At 37.8% G+C, this 23,901-nt stretch overlaps 1 protein-coding gene across 1 annotated transcript in view; it reads left to right on the forward strand.

Annotated features, from left to right (window-relative positions):
* The window catches only part of LOC145777569 (uncharacterized), a 58,050-nt gene that overhangs the window by 16,094 nt on the left and 18,055 nt on the right, over nt 1-23,901 (forward strand). Inside the window, exon 6 of the mRNA XM_082589023.1 lies at nt 12,931-13,041. Within this exon, the coding sequence (XP_082445149.1) occupies nt 12,931-13,041 (111 nt within the window). The remainder of the gene's footprint in view (nt 1-12,930; nt 13,042-23,901) is intronic.

The raw sequence follows: 23,901 nt of genomic DNA on the forward strand, positions 1-23,901 counted from the left end.
TCGCCACCGCCCTCCGCCTAGTGAAACCACACAAGTCTCCAGGGTCAGATAAGATCTGCCCTGAGCTTGTGCTCCATGCTGGCCATGCCCTAAAGTCTTGGTTACGTAGATTCCTCTTTTCCTGCCTGCACCACCTCACAATGCCAAAAATCTGGAGAAGAGCTTTAGTATTTGCGATCCCTAAGCCTCACAAGCCACCAGAGGACCCAAAGAGTTATCGTCCAATATCCCTCCTCTGTGTTCCTTTCAAGATCCTCGAAAGAATGATCTATGCCCGCGTCAACCATCGACCAGCTCCTTCCAAAAGAGCAAGCTGGGTTTCGGCGAGGAAAATCTACCGTATATCAGGTCACACTCTTAACCCAACATATCGAGGATTGCTTTGAGGAAAAAACAGAAGGTCGGCGCTGTCTTTCTAGATCTCACAGCTGCCTACGACACCGTATGGCATCGAGGCCTTACTTGCAAACTGCTTCGCCTGCTTCCTGACCGACATATGGTTCATATGATTATGGAACTTGTCAGGAATCGAAGCTCCACCCTCACCACCGGTAGCTCACGGCGAAGCAGACTGAGACGCCAGGAAAACGGCGTCCCACAGGGATCGGTTTTGGCTCCACTTCTTTTCAACACCTACACCCACGACCTGCCAACTACGGTCTCCGCAAAGTACGCTTATGCGAACGAAATGGCAATTCTCCACTCCACAAAGTCGTGGGAAAATCTAGAAGATACTTTGAGCCAGGACATGAAAACTCTCTCAGCTTATCTCCAGAACTGGCTACTGAAACTCAGCGAAACCAAAACTGTGGCAACAACTTTCCACCTCCACAATCGGGAAGCTGATCGTGGGCTACACGTCCAGAACAACAGAAAATCTCTATCCTTCTGCCCGAACCAAGATATCTTGGGGTGACATTGGACGGATCGCTCACATACCGCCACCATTTAGTGTCACTGCGCAAGAAACTCACATCCCGCGCTGCGCGACTCAAGCGCCTGACATGCTCTAGCAGGGGGGGAGGGCTGACACTTTTCGAATAGTAGCCTTAGCCCTTGTTTACTCTTCAGCAAAGTACTGTGGACCTGTCTGGTGTCGCAGTGCTCATTGCCATAGCATCGACAAACAGCGGCCTGCGCACAGTGACCGGATGCCTGCGTCCCACACCATTGGACAATCTTCCTATTCTCGCTGGCATCCAACCTGCTGAGCTTCGTCGCGGAGAAGCCACTCTGTCCCTCGGTCGACGGGCAATGGAGCCTAACCACCTTCTCCACAACAAGATCTCTGCTCTCCCAAACGAGCGCTCCCGTCGAATGAAATCAAGACACCCATTCGTGCCAGCCGCTCAACTGTCGTTTCGATTAACTGTCGTTCGATCAATAGTCGTTCGATAAACTGTCGTTCAATAAACTGTCGTAGTACCAGTCCGCAAAAAAAAAATTGATACTGATCATGAAAATAGGTGTTTTTAGCTGGATTTGAGCGCTCATTTCAAATCTGAAGTCAGATTTTCTCTATCACGTCAAGTTTTTAAAATATCATTAAGCACCATATTTGGTTATTTTTGTTATGCAACAAAAATTCGAGAACCACAAACAATGCTAGAAAAGCAACAAGAATGTTAGCAAGCAAAACAATGCTTTCAGTATGTTCTCAACAATGTCACTAAACTGCTAATGGTTAAATTTTATTTGCGAGTACGAGAGGCTTAGCCATTCTTTGAAGCCATCATCAAGCAATTAGAGGTGCTTAATTTCTTGTCTGATAAATATCAAAAAACAGTTTGACATCAGTTTTGCTAGCAACAATGTTTTCTTACAAATAAACAAACCTCTCTCCGTCTAAATTCATAGTTTTCACAATTGTTTCAAACCAATCTCATTAAGAATCAAAGGCATATATACCATTTTTCGGTAAATTACAGTAGACTTTTAGCCTACTCTTCCTTCTCATTGCAGGATTTTCCCTCGGTGGAAAAATATTTTCAGCATTGCACTAAACTTGCCAGTTTAGCAATCAATAAGATCTCTTCATGTCTCAGTGAAGGAAGCTTAAAAGCTCAGAACCATGAGTTTGAGGTGAAGAATTAAAAAGCAAGCTGGATTTTCAACAGACTTTTTCTGTTCACAAATCTCTTACTTTTGTCATAAAAAAACAACTGTTCTTAGTGACGGAAGTTTACTCATGCCTTAACATCTACAGAACAGAAGGCATTGCCTTCCATTTATCGTCGAGCCACAACAGAAGCTTTGCGTTACATCTATTGCAATATGTAGAGTACAACTTTCGTTTCATCAACAACTATTTATGTTCTCAACAATGTCACTAAACTGCTCATGCTTAAATTTTTCAAAATATTGTCAACTACTAATCTAATTTTAATCGAACCTAAATTTAATCTAACCCAAATTTAATCTAACCCCTGTTGCTAGTCGTCGTCGTCGTAGTCGTATGAGCCTCTGGGGCCGAGGGTCTATCCTTTTACCACTTCAGATTCACGATGTTCCAGGACTACACTGGAAGGCTACTAGAGAGCAGCCAGTCTTTGGTTTCATCATCCATGACACGCAGACCTTCCACTCCGTTAGGTGTCTTGAAGATGGAACAGTCATTGATGATGTGGTCTGCGGCCTGTTCCTCCGCACCACATTCACAAGAGGAGGAAGAGGCCATTCCCCATTGGTGCATGGTTGAGCGGAAAAGCCCGACGCCCGTACGGAGACGGTTGACGGGAGGCTTTGCCATTCTTTGAAGCCATCATTAAGCAAATGGAGGTGCTTAATTTTTGGTCTAATGCAGGGTTCACCAAACTTTTTTCTCTGAGGGCCTGATCGCTGCGAGATTAACAGCTGCGGGCCGGATGCAAATTGCGAAAAGATATACAACTATTTAGAATCTTCATTGACTTGAATTGAGCACAAAAAATAACAAATTCAGCGGTGAAATAGCAAAGTTGTGGTGAAAATCGAAAGGCTGCTGGAAAATTATTCCCTGCTGTGATACACTACAAGGCATCGTGCTCCAGAAAAATCATTACATCTTTCCAAATTTGGCCTTGGCTGTCCCCATTTGTGGTGGCCTAATGATAAACAGCAACCTCACTCCTTTACAAAAAGGATGATGACTATTTTCCTTAACAGTTGTAGTGCAGCTGTTATTTCCTCAGCACGTGGCCGGCCGGATGAAATCAGTTCGCGGGCCGTAGTTTGGTGACCCCTGGTCTAATAAATGCTGTATCAAAACAGTTTGACATCAGTTTTGCTACCAACAAAGTTTTCTTACAAATAAACAAACTCTCTCCGTCTAAACTCGTAGTTTTCACAATTGTTTCATCAAGCCAACCTCAAGAAGAATCAGGCAGGTATACCATTTTTCGGCAAATTACAGTAGACATGTAGCCTACTCTTCCTTCTGATTATAGGATTTTCCCTTGGTGGCATTGAGCACTTTTCGAGTTTGGTGGCATTGAGCACTTTTCCTGGTTTAGCAATCAATAAGACCTTTTCTTCTTCTCTAGATGAAGGAAGCTTAATAGCTCAGAACTATGGATATGGGATGAAGAATTAAAAGGCAAGCTGGATGTTGTGTTTGTATACTGTCTAAGAATACTCAGCACAAGCATAGCCTATATATGATTTAGAAAGTATATTGAAACGTTAGGTAACAGTAAGCTTCTTTGTTAGTTGACTTCAGTCTTCAAGCAGTAATAAGCACATTTTACAACAAAATCAGTCATTGTACAAAATCGGTGTTTCCACTTTTAAATATAAAAACCAATTACCACTGATGGCGATGCAACACCTCACATCCACTCTTGAAAAGAATTGAAAGAGTCAACAATCATGTATAGCTCGTGGCTTACGACGTCTTGTAGATCGTCTGTTGTAAAGGCATTTGAGCACTAGCTGGGGAAACACCGGGTAAATTTATGCATTCTTTGAAACAAAGTTATCATTAGAAATGTCGAATACGTCATTGTCGATTGCGAGATCATTGTCATTTGGCGTCTCGTATCGTGGTCGGAGTTGATCCAGGTGCCGTTGCCACACCGGACCTCGAGGTTGGACTCGCACGTTCACAGTTCGGGTACCGTACTCTTTTACTACCGTGGCAGGAACCCATTTAGAATTTGAATTTCGCATTCCATAAGTCAACGCATAGCAAGGTGTGCCCACTGGATACCGTTCATTGACGACGACGTCACGTTGGTCTCGTCGGTTGTTGTTCATTTGTTTGCCTTGTGCAGCATGAGCTGGTGAAGGCATCAAAGCATCTATCTTCGTACGAATGATTCTTCCGTTTAGAAGTTCCGATGGTGAATACCCTCCTGGTAAAGGAGTTCTTCTGTATTGAATGAGGAATTCTTGCAGGGCTTGCTGTGGTGGCAAGCTGGATTTCTTCAAGGCTTGTTTGAAAGATTGCACTAACCTCTCAGCTGCACCATTGGTGGCTGGGTGGTAAGGTGCACCAGTTAAATGCACGATTCATCGTTCTTTGCACCAATTTTTGAATTCATCGGACTTAAATGCTGTAGCATTGTCCGACACAATGATATGGGGATACCCGAAGTGCGCAAAGTCTTGCTCAATAAGTTGAGTTGTGGCTTCAGTACCTACACAGGTTGTGGAATGGACACAAAGATATTTTGAGAAAGCGTCGATTAAAACAAGCCAGTTCCTCCCCATGAAACTGATCGCATGGTCTGTATGAACTCTGCTCCATGGCTTTTCAGGTAGCATCCATGGATGATTGATTGGCTTATCAGGTTTGTTCTGATGTTCAGCGCAGCTAATGCATTTGCGACAAGCCTGCATAATGTCTTCTTCAATTCTCGGCCAGTATACCGCTGTCCGAGCCAATTGCTTCATACGTTGCATTCCAAAATGCCCAAGGTGCAACAGTTGCAGCACTTGTTTGTGAAGTGTTTGTAGGATCACGAGCCGTGATCCGTACATTGATCGGCATTGCCATGATCTCCAGTTTTTCTATATTCAATAGAGTAATCATACTGACTCAATATTAAAGCCCACCGAGCCAGGCGGTTAGCTGCTAAAGCTGGAGTTGCTTTAGAAGGACCGAAAACGGATAGTAACGGTTTATGATCTGTAACCAAGATAAAATTTCGTCCGTATAAATATTGATGAAATTTCTGCAATGCGAAAATTATGGAAAGTGCCTCTTTCTGTATTTGACTGTATCGTCGTTGTGTTCCCGTTAGGGTTTTTGACGCGTTAGCGATTTGGCAAGCGATGAAATAAAATTGCACCAATTCCAACACTTGAAGATTCACAAGAATTTCCCAGAGGCAATGATGGATCAAAATGTGCCAAAACATGTTTCAAGGTTTCGAAAAACTTTATCATGTACATGATTCCACTCCCATGCAATGCCTGTATGAGTTAATTTGAAGAGTGGTTCAGTAACAGTTGAGAGATTAGGTAAGAACTTACCATAGAATTGTACAGATCCAAGGAATGATTTCAATGTAGAAACATCATGAGGTGGTGGCATTTGTAATACGGCATCCACCTTTTCACCTTTGGCTATCCCCGATTTTAATAGCCGATGTCCAAGGTATTCGACACTAGGCTGAGCGAATACACATTTTTCTAAACGACATTTCAAACCATTCTCTTGAAGTCGCTGCAGAAGTGCTCGATGGTTCTGCAGGTGCTCCTCGGCATTTGAACCACCAATATATCATCGAAATATACGGCAACTCCTTTAAGATCAGCAGTTAGTTTAGACATTATTTCCTGAAAATTTACCAGGAGCAGAAGTGATACTGAATGGAAGCCACATTTGTAACAGTACACCTTTGTGTGTGCTCAAGGCAAGACGTTTTTGACTCTCAGGGGTCAATGGAATTTGATTGTAGGCATCAGATAGATCTACTTTTGTAAAACCATGGCCTCCTCCTAGCTTTTGCATCAATTCTTCTGGGAGTGGCAGTGGTTGCCTATGCGTCTCTAGTTGAAAATTAACAGTAACTGAGTAGTCACCACATACACGAATAGATGCAGTTTTGTGGCCAGGAAGTTTGGCTTTGCGTACAGGTACAACTGGAGTACCATAGTCATTAAATTGGGTCATTTTCCAGACACCTTTGGCTATACCTGCATCGTAGACTTGAGTTAGCTCATGTTGTAATGCAAAAGGTACAGGGCGTGGTTTACAAAATATTGGTTTTGCATCATTCTTGAAATTGATGTTTAACTCAAAATCTTTTAAACACCCTAGTCCTGGTTCAAACAATTCAGGGAATGCTTGACACAGTTGTTGGCATGCTTTTTGCAATGATGTATCAGGACTCAATGAATCAAAAACATGGTTCACAGAAGTAGGCTACTTGATTTGTGAGGAAAAATTAAGAAATCAATTGATAGTTTTAATGTTTTAATTGCATCTCTACCTAAAAGATTCAAATGTGGTACCTCAGCAATGATGAAAGTCACATCCTTGTTGTTGTCAGTATTCAGCTTCTTACCATCTAGGATAAGGTTGGCTTGCTGTGGGCAGTACAATCCCAGTATAGGAAGCTTGTGTCCAGAAGCTGACTCAAAATTAGTGTCAATGTTCTGCAGACATGGTTTTCCTAACTTCAACCAATTTGTTTTTGACCAAAAGTTTTCACCTGCTCCAGTATCAACTTCAAATGAAATGTTTTTCCCATCAATTTGATGGTTTGTTCTAATTGCGGAACAGCATTAATAGCTTTCACAGTTTGTAGTTTAGCTGGAGTAATTTTCTTTAGGCTACAGATTGATCTTTTCGTTTGGTTAAACAGGCTGATTCAATGTGACCTATTTCATCACATTTTGGAATCGCATTTTGGAATGGAAGTTAACACTGATAAAACTAGGATACTCAACCAAACGCCACCTGACCACACCTTCCCAGAGATCAATATCAACGAAACACCTTTAGGTGAAGTAGACTACTTCTCTTACCTTGGTAGCATACTTTCAACAGCACCAACATGTGCAAAGGATATTGAACAGCGTATAAAAGCAGCTCACTGTGCCTATGGAAGACTTAACCATCGTGTTTTCAATAACCATGCCATATTTATCCGCACAAAAATTATGGTCTTCCGGGCAGTCGTTCTATCTACCCTTTTCTATGCTTGTGAAACCTGGACATTATACCGCCGTGACATCAAACGTCTTGAGAATTTCCAGCAGAGGAAACTGAGGCAAATGCTAGGTACTCGTTGGGAAGATTATCTTACCAACGATGCAATCCTTGATCACGCTAGGTTGCCCAGTTTAGAAGCCACCATATTAAAACACCGCCTTCGCTGGACAGGACATGTCATACGAATGGACCCAACAAGGCTTCCAAAAATAATGCGTTATGGTGAACTAGAGACAGGAAAGAGACCCCCCGGAAGACCAAAAATGAGATACAAAGATCAGCTGAAAGTCTCCCTCAACCATGCAAATATCGATGTGGATTCATGGGAACTACTTGCTAGCGACAGATCACTTTGGAGAAAAAGAATTAGAGAAGGCACGGAAATTTTTGAAAAAAAACAGGATACAAAAAGCCCAAGAAAAACGAAACACTAGAAAAGAAAAGCTAAAACTACCACGTCTCCCACCCTCCATAAAATGTGACTTTTGCCCTCGTCTTTTCCATCATAGACTGGGCCTCCAAAGCCACATACGACATCACCATCCAAAACCAAATTCAACTTGAAGACAAAACCAATGCTCGGACACGAGCTGGAGCCGACGACGACAACGATTTCATCACAGTAGTGACATTTAGCATTTTTATACCGACAAACTTTTGGCAGATGTCCTTTCTTGACGCAGCGAATGCAAGTTAGGCCAAAACCCATTTCACTTTGGTTTTTAACAGCACCTGAATATTTACTAGAAAAGCGGTTCTTTTCTGGGCCTTTATACCCTTGGCGATGCTTAACAACGTTGGTTTGGCTTTGTTGAAAAACATTTGAGCCATATACAGTTTCTTTTGCAACTTGAGCTGCCTCTTCTATCTCAACAGCAATTTGAACTGCCTTCGCAAAAGTCAATTGATCACTTTTTTCTTTGAAAATTGCTTTCAAAATTGTTTCATTTTTGATGGAGCAAATAAATTTGGTACACATAGCCTCATCTTGAGGGTTTCTAATAGAGGAAAAGTCACAAGTAATTGCATCTTTTCTGATCCGAGCAACTAGATCATTGATAGATTCATTTGGTCGACGTTTCATATCGCTCCAGAATTTATATCTTTCACGAATTACAAATCTTTTAGGGTCATATTGTTCTGACATGAAAGTAACAATGTTATTTATGTTTAGCTTGTTGACATCAACTGATGGTTGTTGTTTCAAGGCTAAATTTTGAAGTAATTTGTATACCAGGCATAGGAGACTGGTTTGTAAGAAAGACTTGAGGAATTTTAACTTCTGGAACAGAATTAACAAATGTTTGAAATCGAGAGTAGTAGTCAGTCCATAGCTCCATTGATGGACCAAATGCACTAAAGTTAGGCATTATATTGGAAACAGAACTTATATATTCAGTGTGTGTAGAAGTTCCACTGGTATTTTCTCCCATTTTCTGAATAGTTTTAAGAAATATATATCCATTTGTTCTTTACTTTGCTTATTCTGTTCTTCAATTTGAAGCTTTTGCTGTTGTAAATGTGTTTTCAGTAGCTCAACAAGTTCTTTGTTACTCATTGTAATGTGGTTTCAAAATCCAATCCTCGTCGCCAGTTTATATGTTGTGTTTGTAGACTGTCTAAGAATACTCAGCACAGGCATATATATGATTTAGAAAGTATATTGAAACGTTAGGTAACAGTAAGCTTCTTTGTTAGTTGACTTCAGTCTTCAAGCAGTAATAAGCACATTTTACAACAAAATCAGTCATTGTACAAAATCGGTGTTTTCACTTTTAAATATAAAAATCAATTACTGGTACCAATTTAACCTGATGGTGATGCAACGCTGGAATATTCAACTTCAGACTTCTTTCTGCTCGTAAATCTCTTACTTTTGTCATGCAAAAACAACTATTCTTATTGATAGAAGTTTACTCATGCCTTAACATCTACAGAACAGAAGGCACTGCTTTCCATTCATCGTCAAGCCACAACAGCAGCTCTGTGTTATATCTATTGCAATATGTAGAGTATAACTTTTGTTTCATCACCAACTTCACATCCAAAGTAGTGTTTGCCAGCACGCTTGTGCCTGGTGTACACTGTACAGCTTTACAGAAGCAGAAGGTAAACTATATTCTCCGTATATGAAGAATAAATTTGATTGGATGTTCAATCAACCTCATCTTGATCTACTTGATCTTACACCCTGGATAGAGGTGAGGGGTGTTTTTAAAAATCAGCTTAAGCCGGGAGTCGAACCAGGATTGTAAGTTTGGAAATCGAGCGCCTTATCCGCTGCGCCATCCTACCGCATTGTACCAGTAGGCCACGTAATGAGAAAATCTAAGGCACTGTTAGGGTTAAATTGGTCTCATAAGGAAAAGTTTGAACCTAATGTTGGCTTTACACTGGTATCCTGGCTGAATAGACTTTGGCAAAAGACATGATATGTGAGGTCTAGGCTAGATTTGACTGAAATGAGTACTGGCTTAAGCTACTACATCAGTAGGTAGCTGTAGCTTCGCTGTTTATGGCTGAGTTTTTGGTGTTCTCTACTTTTAGCCGCAGTTTATGCCCGTTTATGTGTAAGATCTACCTTTAATAATGTGGTATTTACGTCTTGACAACGTCTGGAATTTGTGTTTGGTAGTTACGTCATCTGCTGCTTGATTAAGAAGCGCGATGCCTCTGGCACCACAAGCAATCTTTCCTTTCAACTGCATTGCCACAGCATCGCAGTCTTGTGTTTGAAACTATATGTCACAGTAGAAGTTTGTGTTGTATGCCTACTACGTTACCTATTGCTATTAGTTTGTGAATAATCGACAACCATTCTTGGTTTATGTCGTCCATCTCTTGCTGCAACCAGCACTTGCTCTCGCCAAGGTGAATAAGACGGTTCGATAATATTCTCGGACAATAGTTTACTCCTCCCGGATGAATTTACGATCTTCTTGATTGAAATTCCGAGACTTAGTAGCGATGGGCTTGGAGTTAGGTTCCAAACTTTGGAATAAACGAGGAGATTCCATGTTTGAGGCAGATACCCCGCAGTAACAGTCTCCGGTCACTAACTTTCTTCGTGATCCATCAAGTTTGAACACAACTTCTTCATGCTGGTTCAGAAAACCTAGGCCTAGTATGATGTCGGCACAAATTTTTGGTACTACTCCAAAGACGACGTTGGCATACTTTCTCTCTTGAAGTTTGACGTTAGTACACACTTTCCCCAGCACTTGTGCAGTCAGTTGGTCCGAAGCCATTGAAACTTTAGATGGCTTGCCTTGAGGTTGCAGTTTAATAAATTTTGCAGCTTAGGCGCTCATGAAGTTGTCGAATGCACCTGTGTCCAGCAAGCAATCGAAATCCACCCCATTTATTTGTGTACGTAGTGTAGTTTTGTTCAAGTATTCTGAGACTGTGCCAAGAACAGAATATAAGTGAGATTTTTCAGCCTCATCATGGGCTGTGTTGTCATCATCAAGTGGGGACTTGTGGCTTGCAAATGGTATTGCAGCTGCTTTCCGAAGGTTGTTTTTGGCAAACATGTTGGAAATGACCAATCTTGCCACAAGCATTGCAAGGCTTGTCTTTCGCTGGACAGAAGTATCTGCCACCGGCATGGAAATTACCTCCACAAAAAAAACACGTGCTCTTTGTGAATCGGTTAGAAACTGTAGGTTTCATTGTCGCCGTTTCCTCATCGCCGCTGGATTGCTTAGTAATGGATGAAGTACGTTGGGGTGAATTAGTTAAATAAGAATTTGAGTGTTAATAGCTGTTTATCTTCTAATAAATTTCATACAAATATTACCCTAAAAGTGTTTCCAGAAAGCACTATAATCCATTATTTGAGTTTAATTTTGCAAAATTGTCCGGAGGGCACGCTCCCGGTCCCCCTACTATACGACCTTAACCCCCGCGACTTTTATTGCTTCCCTTGCTCAACTCACCAGGATACGCCACTGCTATGCAGCACTTGCCAGAATGCGATTAGGTCATCTTACGATCAAGAGTTCTTAAGTAAGCATTACAATCGCTGTACGCAACCACACAATGTAACATGACGGCAATTCTACAAGTGCATGCAGCACTAGCCAGAATGCGTTTAGGCATTCTTACAAAAATTCATTGCTTACAATCCCCTAAATTGAATTTCCTAGATTTCTATACCAGACGTGGAATAAGGAGTTGTGCTGTAAGTCCACGGTATTTGTACAAGTCAAGTGTATTCCAGGATTCTGACGCGACGCCAGTGGAGCGAAGCGCGTGACGTATCAACATCATGTCTAAAAAACTTTCTTGATTGAGTTCAAGTGCAGTCATCAGATTCAAACGACAGATCACAGGAAGTTTTCAAATATTTTCTACAAAAATATTTAACACAACAGTTTGTGTATTACATCAGTCCAGCGCTTTACACAAACCGGAACCGCATATACAAAACGCATGAAATGCTTCAAAAGTATGAACATTTATATAAACAAGACTATGTTATTTATAATAGAAAGCTGTTGATAATGGTTTCAGCTGCTAACATTTGTCTACATATTTTTGCAAAATTATTAGGCTACTCTTACAACATTTCTCAATATAGGCCTAGATGTTATACCCACCTTGGCTATGTGTCTTGCTGCATATTGCCTTTGCCATTGTCATATCTAAGAACCAAAATATGATGCTTTTAGAAATGATCAATGTCTGAAACATGCTGTATGTGTTTATATTATCAAGGTGGACTGCATCAAAACCATTTCCTTGATGGATAATTATCTTATTATTATAAGTTGTTTAAACCCTTTTTTATAAAATGTAAAAGCCATATAACCTGTGTAAATGGAATATTTGTGACAAGTAATTAGCATTTATTACTTTGATGTTGTCAAATATTGACCAATTGTAATGTTTACTTTTGACCTAGACTATGGAATCAAACAACCAAAAATGATAATACCAAACTATCCAATATTGATAGAAATATCTCTTTTACATAAGTTTCGACAAGTTGCATGGCATTGCTTAAATTGTAATTGCAATGACGTCACAAACATCCAAAATCACTCAAAATATGCTGGCAGCTACTGCCCAAATAGACGAATACGTCCTGTCAATAAAACGTAACCTAACTTTGTACTTGAATAAAAAGAAAAATCAACCAAAATTTGACTGAACATACTCTAACACATTGTTCATCAGTACAACTATTTCATAAGTATAACTTACCTAGATATTTTTCCATGACTTCCCAAAGAAAATAACTTTGAGCAAACTTATACGCAGCGGAAGACCAAACTTCAGCGTTGCAAAAAACATGCAATGTGGAAAAACGGCAAATATATAATTTTTCGAAAGCGGAAAACTGGTTTCCGGATAAAATTAATGAGTTGGAAAAAAGTAGTCGAGACTAACGTAAATGCAAAATTTATTTTACTAGACGAGTTCGTCCAATAGGGTAGTAAAGGGATACCGCTATATGATTAAAAAATATTGTGAAGTATCGATTCATGAAAATGTCGAAAAGTATTTCTCTTTTATTGTTGCAGATAACATTATTGAGAAGATACGTTTTTACCAATTTGTCTGAGATCACAAAATGTACTTTATGACCATGCAACCCTGAAAGCACTAATTGAAAACCATTAGTTAATTACTTAAATAGTGCTTTTTGCAATGACTGTCTTTTATTCTCTGTGTTTTCAGGATCATCGCAAATGCTTTGAAATCAAGTAACAACCATGTATACATCGGAATGAATAATATAAATAGTTATAGTTAATGTTAACGATTGTTAACTGTGTTCTCAGGATCTTGAAAAAAGCTTTGAATGCCAACTACAATGTGTGGATTGGTATGAATGATATCGACGTAGAGGGAACATGGAGATGGATTAATGGTGACCTTGTAAGTGACGCCTTGTGGGCACGTGGACAACCAAATGGGGGGGATAGACAAGATTGTGCTTTTTTGTATACATTCAACATACTCAGTTATGACGAGTCATGCAGATATGGTACCTACTACGCATTATGCGAAAAGCGATGGATGTAAACAATTTGCCCACTATGAACTTTTCTTGGAAAATGCTACAAATCCAGAGTCTAATATATTATCCATTTTAACGTGAATCATGTGTAGTTATTGTCACGAAACAATTGTTACCAATATTTAACGAATGTAACAATATTCGAATAACTGCAATTAGAAATTTAACTTTTTTCTTATACGCTCAGTGGCTTAAAAGTTTTGTGAATTTTGAAACGAATTGTCAAAATGTTACATTTTGATTGCTGCCAACTGCTTTGATTGGCATGAACTTGTATATCTATCATTTCAACGGCATATCATGTAAATAAAATATATTGTTATTGGGAAATAATTATCATGAGTCAAACTTGGTCTCTTTTGTAACAATGGTAAGCTTGATAAGCGATCGGGGATTTTTAATTTTTTTTTTTTAATGAAAATAATTTTTATATTAAGAAGTAAAACTAAGCCAAGGTAAAAAGTTATCATCAAAATCAAGTTCCGTTACATAATATAATTTTTCACAGTCACATACTTAATAGCAGAAAGGCTACGGTACTGAAGAAGAAAACGCAAACCCGTGCAATTTACGAAGGTACTAGATTTTAATGAAGAAATGTAGCCCTATCGCTTACCTTTATAGACTGATCAGGCCGATTGGGCTAGATAAAGTAATATTGTTTGACACCTTTCTTAAGTGGTTTACAGTATTAGGCATTGTGGTGTTGCGAAGAATATTACTAAGAGCTCATTTAACGTTGGAATTAAAATGTTAATCGATGTAGTACCGACAAAAAAGACTTTATAAATACTTTTATGCGCATTCTTATTTCCATAAAAACTTCTTTACTGACCACTAAAGGGCGCAAATGTTACATTGAGTATCATTGATCAAAAGTGGGCTAACAATGTCGGTATGTTTAAGCACACACAATTATTGAATGATTGATGGATTTAATCTTTATCCTCGGACTGGGAAAGCTTCTTTGAGAGCTTAATCTTGGCATTTTTGCATACTTGTAGAGGGGTTGAACTACTGACACAGGCCTGGTCAACGAAATTACCAAAGTGACTTTTTCCGATTGTTAAAGTGTTGTTGCCGGGGAATTATTTCATCCACTAGTTGTCGCTGAATGGAAAGCAGTCCTGAATGCGTTGCTCAAGCGCACACTCTGAGAGGCGCACCTGCGTCGATAGATCGTGTCGGGCGCTTAAACCACTGAACAAACGGGTGTAACTTGAGAATCTGCTTTAGGAAACAGACATAGATTCTTAAAATGACTTTTACCATGAGTAGTTTGTTTGCTGCGTGTTTATTTAAGAGTTTGAAGTACATAAACATATACAGTAGACTGATGACACTAAAAACCTTTATTGCAAAAGCTTTAAGTTTGTCAAACAAGGCGAGCCCACAAACATGAATATTCTGCCAAATAAATGATTAAAAGTTAAAAAGCAGCCCATAGCCACTGCATGTTATATTCTATATGACATATAGGCCTCACAGACAAAGGTCGTACATGACATACCGGTTCTACAGTATATCAAATATGGATTTGTCAGTATCGTTTCCAATGGCATTGAAAAACCTCAGTGTGTGTTTTGTATGCAAGTTCTTTCAACAACATTTATACGCATTGGCAAGCTGGTTAAAAGGATATAGCACCAATCACCAAATTTTCAATAAATTTATAGATACCTAAAAGATTGTTATGAATTCAGCTGGTGAAAATGCGAAAATGTAGTTTTTATTCAATATCTTTTTCCTATGATCTAGCTAAGGAAATGGAACTAATTGGAGGAAATTAAATAAAAACACTGATAACACTGCAAAAAGAGGTTTTGCATTCAGAAGTTTAGCCTACATTAAAACAGCGAAACGCGACATAGACTGGGTGTCGGTTTGACTCAAATTTGGTTAAATTTTTCATTTAGCTTTCACGGCGGTCACGAGGCTCCATTGAATTGCTCCAAGGGGGTCAGATTTAAAAAAAGTTGAAAACCACTGATCTAAATCTAAGAACAGTCTCACAACTTTCTAATTCTCACACTCTTCCTTCGATGCACGATCTTAAATACACAAACACACACTACACATTGACCGACATGTTCCTTGAATGTCTGTCTACCCTAGTCATGAAATTTACCTGATGAGAACGCATATGTTAAGTGACAAGCTGGCTTGTCCTTCACCAACCGGTAGTTTAGTATGGTTTCCTCACAACGTCATAAGTTGATTGATTGTGGGAATCTGTATTTTCGGAATGAGAAAGCTTTTGAGAGTTTAATCCTGGTAGTTTCGCGTAATTGTTGAGGCTTTGAACCGCTGACGCGGGACAGGTTAGGCTACTGAGTTTAACAGAATGAACTTTCCGATTTTGAAATGCTTTTATTGTTGTATGTAAATTATTTCATCCATTAATAGCCGCAGAATGGAGAGGAGTCCTTAAAATGCCTTGCACACACACCCCGAGAGTCGAACCAGCGCAGCTTGATCTTACAAATTTTTCGTTTGTCAAGTCAAGAGTAACCACACGGCATTTAACATAATGGATTAAAATTGAACATAAACTATAAGCTACAAACGTTTTCGGCCATACACACGTTAGCCCTTATCAAGTAACAAAAAATAACTGCTTATCATATCTACAATGAAAATGAATAACTGATCTAAACACTGAATTGAAAAACGAAATGCAAAATGAAACGGCAGAACATAGTTAATTCAGTGTTTACATCAGTTATTCATTTTCATTGTAGATATGATAAGCAGTTATTTTTTGTTACTTGATAAGGGCTAACGTGTGTATGGCCGAAAATGTTTGTAGCTTATAGTTTATGTTCAATTTTAATCCATTATGTTAAATGCCATGTGGTTGCTTGGTTGTATATGTCTGTGGCTGAAGAAAGTAACCTTTTTACTAAAATTGTATTATAAAGTCAAGAGTCTAATTTAGAGTTACCATATTTGATGATGCACAATCTCTGACAAATTCGTCTCAGTCGCATTAACGAATTTTTGCGTGCCAAACACGTTTATTGTGGTTTTAATTTGGAATACTTCCAAACCACGTTACCGCCATCGCTTTTTTAAAGAGTGGAAAAATAAGAAACAATACAAATAGCCTACAGCAAGAATCGTTGCGTTTTATTACACCAAATACCAGTTTTCAGCTAAACATTAACATTTATAAAAAAAATGGTAAAGAATGATTTTGTAACATGCTCCAAGGAAGTTATACAGTTCATAAACAATAGCCTATAATATCCCAAAGGCTTACTTTGTATCACTCTCCAAGAAAATTATACAATTTATAAACAATAGCTTCATCTCTCTCTTTGCTCACATTTTTCCGAAGATTTGATGTTTTATAACTAGCTTTACACTTTGACTTCAAAAATGCATAAAAATCCCCACAAGACATGTCTGTGAAGTTGTGCTGAAGCGTTAAAATTCCTTTCATCGTCTCAAACGCCATTTATTTATTTAATTTGTCTACTGAGACTCTGTATAAATTATTCATGTGATCTCATTGGTACCCGGCCTAAATTATACTCCCGGCGGCTCTGGGTGCCACAGCAAAGAAAAAATGGGCATGGAAGCGCAATGAGGAAAATGAAATAAAATGAAACTTGAAGTGCGTCAATTGACGAGCTTGGTAGTTTGAGTGTCAAAATCCTGGACAATACGAACTACCAATAGACACTGATATTTACAAAAGACTTTGAAGCAGGTGAATTAGAAAATGTTTAAATAAAATATTAGGTTACTTTATAAATACATCAATTGGATATGTGAAGGTGCACAGATATAGCCTAAAAAAATCAATAAAACTTATAACATTTTTCCTGACATTGTTCCACAAAAGGAACAATTTTTTTCGGTGCTGTTTAAACACCTTTAATTTATAGTATTGATATCATAATTTATTTTGTGCCATGTTAAGGCGTCGTTATGCTCTTCTGACTAATTGAATAAAATATATCTTGCTTATTCGAAAATTTCTACAAACCCCAATTTCATGAAAATTGCAGTTTCGGGCTTGGGTAAACTTGTGAATCCAAAAAACAATTCTCGTTTTGAAATGTTTCCAAGTCTACCTGAAGTTTTACCAGACATACATAATCACTTCTCCACTTATAAAAAGAATTGATGTAAGGCTGTTGTGGGGGGGTAAAATTTAGTTCAAACATTTACGTTCCCTTTGTGAAACAATGGCAGTTTTCTATACATGTTTTGCTGATTTTCGGTAGCACAGTTTGAAGTACAAGGCCTTTGTCAGTCAATAATAAGAAAGTTGATGTAGCAGTTTTTATACAAAATAATACAGCTGGGTTTATATGTTGGAGAAGTCAGCCTACATTTTATCTGTTGTAGGATTGTGTTATTGTTAAGTTAATTATTTTGACTTCTTATAAAAATTTCGAAGCTCTAAGTTCTTTCTCAGCAAAAAAGTAGTTTACTTGAACAGTTTGTTTCAAGCACAGAAAATCAAAATGAAGGAAACAAAGTTTGGACAAAAGTTTGCACAGAACAAAGTTTGGACAAAGCTGAATATGTGGATAAGATCACTTGTCAAGATGAAAGAAGGGAACCCCGAGTAGCCATTAGCGTTGACAGGGGGTTTAAGGGGGTACTTTTAAACTTGGGCCGGCATGATTTAGGGACCTGAAACCTTTCCAAGGGCCTCTGGTGTTTGAAGAAACCACCTCGTATCCTTGAGATATGGTGCGTTTTTTTATAAAAAAAAATTTATGTTGAGCCCCACGATCTCATTGGTACAGGGCCCAAGTTATTCTTTCAACGGTCCTGCGAGAAGCAACAGTAGTGAAAGTCCACGAAGTGTATGAAGGATTCAATGCAAGCCTGAGGCAAGAAAAAACGCATGTTGATTTTAATACAGAATAATTCCTGTCTTCATTTGCTTATGAAAAAAGTTGATTGGATAATAATAATTTTATGGTTGTATTTATTGTAGCTCTACAACATCTATAAGATCTTTTACAGACCTGGCCCATTTTAAATGTTATATCAAGTTTACCATGTCAGCACATCATTACCCAACTTATTCTCTCTGCGCTATGCAAGAAATGACACATTCGCTGCCGTTTTTAAATTGTGTGGATTGACCCGACCTGAATTCGATCTCAGATCTACTAGCACAAAAAGGTTTATATGACATAGCAGCGTTTCTTAACCTTTTTTAGTTTAGGGCGCATCTAAAAATCTGCGAAAATGTTGTGGCGCACCAGGCAAACGAAACAAGGAAGAAAATGTTTTGAGTATGCCGATAGGCTATAATTTTTGAATTGGTAACAAGTTTTTATTACATTAGCTTCGTAGTAGCACTATCTTTAAAGTTCTGTATGTTGGTTGCCCAATAAGATAGCCTAAGCAAAAAAAGAAATAATAAGAAACAAAACTTTAATATTGTTACAATTTTAAATCATAAAAACACACAGCACAACTTTTGGTTCAAAAGCAAATTGACCATGACCAACAAAATATAACAATATATTTTTGAATATTTTTAAAAAATCCCAAGTAGTCAAAATTTGCAATGATCTATTTTCATTTCGTTACTACATAGGCTACAGTAAAGAAAGCATTTTAAACATTAATAGGCCAACTTTTCAAAGTCAATTGCTTGAGATTAAGTTAATATAAAACGCAATAAATGGATCACTTGCGAGTAACTAACGTCACGGGCTCATGGCTATTACCGTAATGACATAATTGTAAGTCACCTCATCCCAACTGGAAAACTTCGCTACTTAATGTGTTACGACAACTTCCAAATCGTATAAAAAGATGAGCAAGCAAACATTCAGTAAAAGTTGAAATTTTCAGCTTTTAATCAATGTGATCAAAATTCACATTTCATGGTTGTGTTTAGTGGTGACTATACAAAAATTAGGTTGTATGTAAAATTGTGTAAAAAAATTTTAATCACAGCATTGCAATGCATGTTCTTCATTACTCTACCAAAAAATATTGTGTACATTCACGCTACAATTACAGTCATAAGTCACCTCAACATTTCAACGTATATGATTAGTTCTAAAAGATAATTATGCTCAGCGTGAATGATTTTACAAAGTAATTTCCAAATTTTGAAACCGTGCCTTAAAAAATAACAGAGATATCACTCTTAAAGCAGAAGAAGGTTCGACAGCCCCGCCCCTCCAAACTGAGTAAGACTCCAGGAGCCCAACCTTCTAAGGGTTAACTGTATTTGACACGTTAAAGCGCATGTTTATAATTTACTGGTGGTCTACTCGCCATGGTCTGCATCATTTATCTCCTTCATGACCGAATGGTTGTTTTATTGTTTCCTTGTCACTATGGGAACTTTGCTCAACGTTTGCAGTTGTTATATAACCTGCACATTTCAAACATGCAGCATTGCAGCCTACTGTTCCTCTTTCTGGGGTATAAACTGTCAATAGCTTGGTTGATGTATGGTGCTTTGGAATTTGTTTAAAATTCTATAGTTATAAATTCTGGAATTCTTTAACAAATCTTCACATAACGCAATTTAAATGTTATTTTGAAGCTTACAGTGAAATGTCAAACAAAAGTAAAACCGTTGGTTCGTAGTGGAAATTGAAGGCTTTTTATGGTTCCCATTTATAATTTACTCTCTTACTGTGTTGTTGTAAATGATAAGATTTATTAGTTGGAATTGATAAAACGCGTTGAAAGTTGTATAAATTTTCTCCGGAAAAAATTGATTTAATAGAATTCAAATCTAATTTATGAAAGTAAATTAGATAATATCTGGGCCACGCACGCGGACCGCTCGTCCCTGGTTTGAAACGGCCGCTTTAGGACAATCTAAGCATAAAACAACCATAGCCTAGTGTATTTTTCTTTATAAGGAAATCTGTCGCTTATTCTGCATAATTGTAACGGCATTTTAGTTTTCAACTGTAAGTTTGCAAGTTGATTAAATCGACTACACGCGGCATGTTAGTGTTTTGGTTCCTGTTTTATGCACACGAAAGTTCAATCAACAAAAAGTTTGTCTGCATTTTTTGGCATCGGCAATCGTGGTTTTAAAAACAACAAAATGTACCTTACACGTCTTGGCAATGAAAGCATTACAAAAAGTGACCCAAATAAGAAAGGCCGAATGAAGAACTTCTATAAATACTCGTTGCGTGATTATCAAGGATTTGAATTATTCTTTTCCTCGGAATAGTGTTTTCCAGAAAGAACTCCAAACCATATAAGACAAAAAAGCTCAGAATAACGTTTTTGGCTGGGCACAGATATCAGGTTAAACAAACACTTCCTTGTTTTGCAAAAAGTAGCAAATTTGCTCCAAGCCGAAGAAATAAAAGTTGAAAACATAAAATATGTCTTCTGCTTTTTGTACTGTTGGAAGTATGATCCCAAAAGATAATGCATTATATTATATTTCAAGCTCTGTTGAGCTCGTTTCTGTCATTGCATCTACTGCATCTATCTGCATGTTTAACAAGAGTGCACCCCAGCTGTGATGTACGAAATCAGACTTTATGAAAATTTATTTTTTGATAATATTGCCACCTGAACACAGCTCATAAAACTTGTAAAATATTGCAATTTTGTTGGGATTTAAATTCATTTGATGTTGTAACTTACAAGAAAAACAGACGAAAAATAAAAATAACAAAAATGGGTACCTAAGTCTCCAAAAGCATTTTTTCTTAATATGTAGATATTTGCTTCTACTTTTGGGTTCATATGGTAACATACAGTTATTGCTTATAGCACACTAAGTTTATATTATTCAAATGTGACATAGGTAATTTTTGTGTTCACCTCTTCATCTGCTGATGAAAGAAGTTGATTGGATAATAATAATTTTATGGTTCTATTTATTGTCGCTCTACAACACCTAAGATCTTTTAGCGACATGGCTCATTTTAAATGTTGTATCAAGTTTACGATGTCAAAGTCTTCGGTTTGACCCGACCTGGAATCGATCTCAGATCTACCAGCACAAGAAGGTTTATAGGATATAGCAGTGTTTCTTAAACTTTTTTTTATCTCTGGGTGCATCTGCAACACTGTGAAAATATGATGGCGCACCTGGCGAGCGTAACAAGTGCGAAAAATTTTTGAGTGTATCGGTATTTTTTTGAATTGCTTACAAGTTTTTATAGCATAGGCTTCATACTTAGCATTATCTTTAAAGTCCAGTATGCTCGTTGGTCAATGAGATAAGCAAAAAAGGAAATAGAAAATAATAAGAAACAAAACTTTAATATTGTCGTAATTTTGAATTATAAAAACATGGATATTGAGAGAGAGTGAACTGGCAATCCTGAGAAGAACGGAAAGGTCAATGGTGAGAACAATGTGTGGGGTGAAAACGAGAAGGGAAAAAAGGACTGAAGAATTGTTGGATATGCTAGAAATGAGAGAGACCATAGACCAACTGGCAAGGGCAAATGGAGTAAGATGGTATGGACATGTGATAAGGAGGGAGGAAGGAAGTTTTCTTAGAAAGGCATTAGATCTAAGGGTGGATGGGAAGAGAAAACGCGGTCGTCCAAGAAGAACGTGGAAACAACAAGTGAAGGATGAATTTAAAAAAGTCGGACTGAAGGAGGAAGATGCAAGGGACAGGGTGAAATAGAGAAAAGGGATTAAAACAATTGCTGCGCGGAAACAATCGGCCACCCCCACTAGTGGGGAACAAACCGACGATGGATTATGATGATGATGATGATGAAAAAAACACACAGCACAACTTTTAGTTGAAAAACAAATTGGCCATGACAAACAACATATAACAATACTTTTTTGAATATTTTTTCGAGATAGAACTTTTGCTGCAACCATACTTCACGTGTATCATTCTGAAAGGTCAGATTGCTTGAGTCATTTGGAGATAGAAGAATGTCGCAGGTTTAGTTTAGATAACATTACTCACAGACGTTACATAATTCAGCTGGAAATTAATTACATGCTTTATATAAAATGTAATTAATAAAGAATCTTCAAAAGGAGAGCTAACCTAATATTGCACCAGGGGCAGCAAACATATCGTGCAATATTGCTTATTCAGCGACAAATTGAATTAAATTCAAAAATGTCTGCCAAATAAATGCCTGTTTCTTTTCCTTGTACTGTATATTTTTAATTGCTAGTTTTAAGTTCGTGCTTCGCATCATAGCAAGCCATACTTCTTCGTTAGCAAGGTATTTGGTATATAAAACACACAAGTGCGATAAAAAGTTACTTAGATTTTTTATTTGTTTTATTTTTATGTTTGATATGTTTAGATTGGTCAATAGGTTACATGTGATCATTTCTTTGAAATAAAAATGCCAGCTCTGCAAATAAGAGATAAGGCTAATTTCAGCCTCCTAAGAGGTGATGTGGCAAATTACTTTTGCAACATAAACTAGTGCAGGGATAGATTGTGGACGTTGCTATAATAGCATCTAGACTGGAAGCCAAACGCTCCGGCCCAAGATGAGGCTCAAACAGACTGTCATATTGGCGTTTTTTTAATATGTTTAGCATGCTACTTTGAGTTTGGCATTTTGACATGTTTTTGGCGTTTTTTTATTTTTTTTAGCATTTCACATAGTTAAAAAAAACTCTGTTTTATCAATTTGCATTAGCCTATTTACAAAATATTAGGTTTAAAAGGGGAGCCTTTCCAAAACACTGATGATGCTTTAACATTGCATTTTCAGCTGATTTAGTCAACAACATGATTATTTCCATAGCATAAGCCTTAAGGTGTTGCTACTGTGCAATGGTTTAACCTAACAATCCATTAAAAAACGCCATATTTCTTAAACTAGCATAAAAACCGCCAATATAGCCATCCTGTTTGAGCATCATCTTGGGTCGCAGCGTTTGGTTGCCAATCCAGATGCTATTATAGCGACGAAACCGTGCATACTGAGGAACGCGAACTAAAGTATTGTAATTTGTATAAAGGGCCGGATTTTTATTAAAAAGTAACCAGCAAGACGATATCAACGCCGTGATGATTTTATATTTGCGCTTCAAGTAGGTAACTTTTAAGCAAATTTTATTCAGATTCTGAATCTTTAATCAGAGGCTTTGTAAACCGTGGCCCATAAGCCAACATTTTGTGGTCTGCTTAGGGTCAAAGTTTAAACAAAGTGTGGTCTTCGAGACTTTGTTTTGTAACAATTAATAAAAATATTTACTCAAATTTGTCATCCCAGCCAGCAAGCCAGACTGGGGCTCAATAAAAAATTCAAGTGGGCACTTGGGCTTGTGGGCATACCATATGGGTTATTTATGGATCAATAATGGGTTAACACAAGTCCAGTTTTTCATGTTTGTTTAATTAATTGTCTTGTTAAATAGTTTGCCCCAAACCGAGCCCCAACTTTTAATTTCAACTTCTTATTATTTTCTTTTCGTTTGAAAAAGAATGTAGAAAATATGAGCACTATTGTGGGCTGAATTTGGGCAGCCCAGTTGTGAAATCATCCGAACATGGGTGGAAAGTGGGTTGCCCAATATTAAAGAAATGTTTTTATAAAACAAAAATATTTTTATTGGCTGTATGAAAACAACTTTGTCAGTGTTGTTCTGATACAGCCAATAATTATTACAAGGGTTAGTGTGAGACTTCATGTGTGTTCAGTCTAGGCAGCCCATTTGCACAAAAACATTTTAGAAGATTTAGTCTTAGTTGAATTTCCCACATTAGTTTAGATTTAGAATATTAGTAATTTAAATTAATGCACCATTTGTTATAATGGCA

Source organism: Aplidium turbinatum, chromosome 1 (genome assembly GCF_918807975.1).
Source record: "Aplidium turbinatum chromosome 1, kaAplTurb1.1, whole genome shotgun sequence".
In the NCBI taxonomy this organism is placed as follows: domain Eukaryota; kingdom Metazoa; phylum Chordata; class Ascidiacea; order Aplousobranchia; family Polyclinidae; genus Aplidium; species Aplidium turbinatum.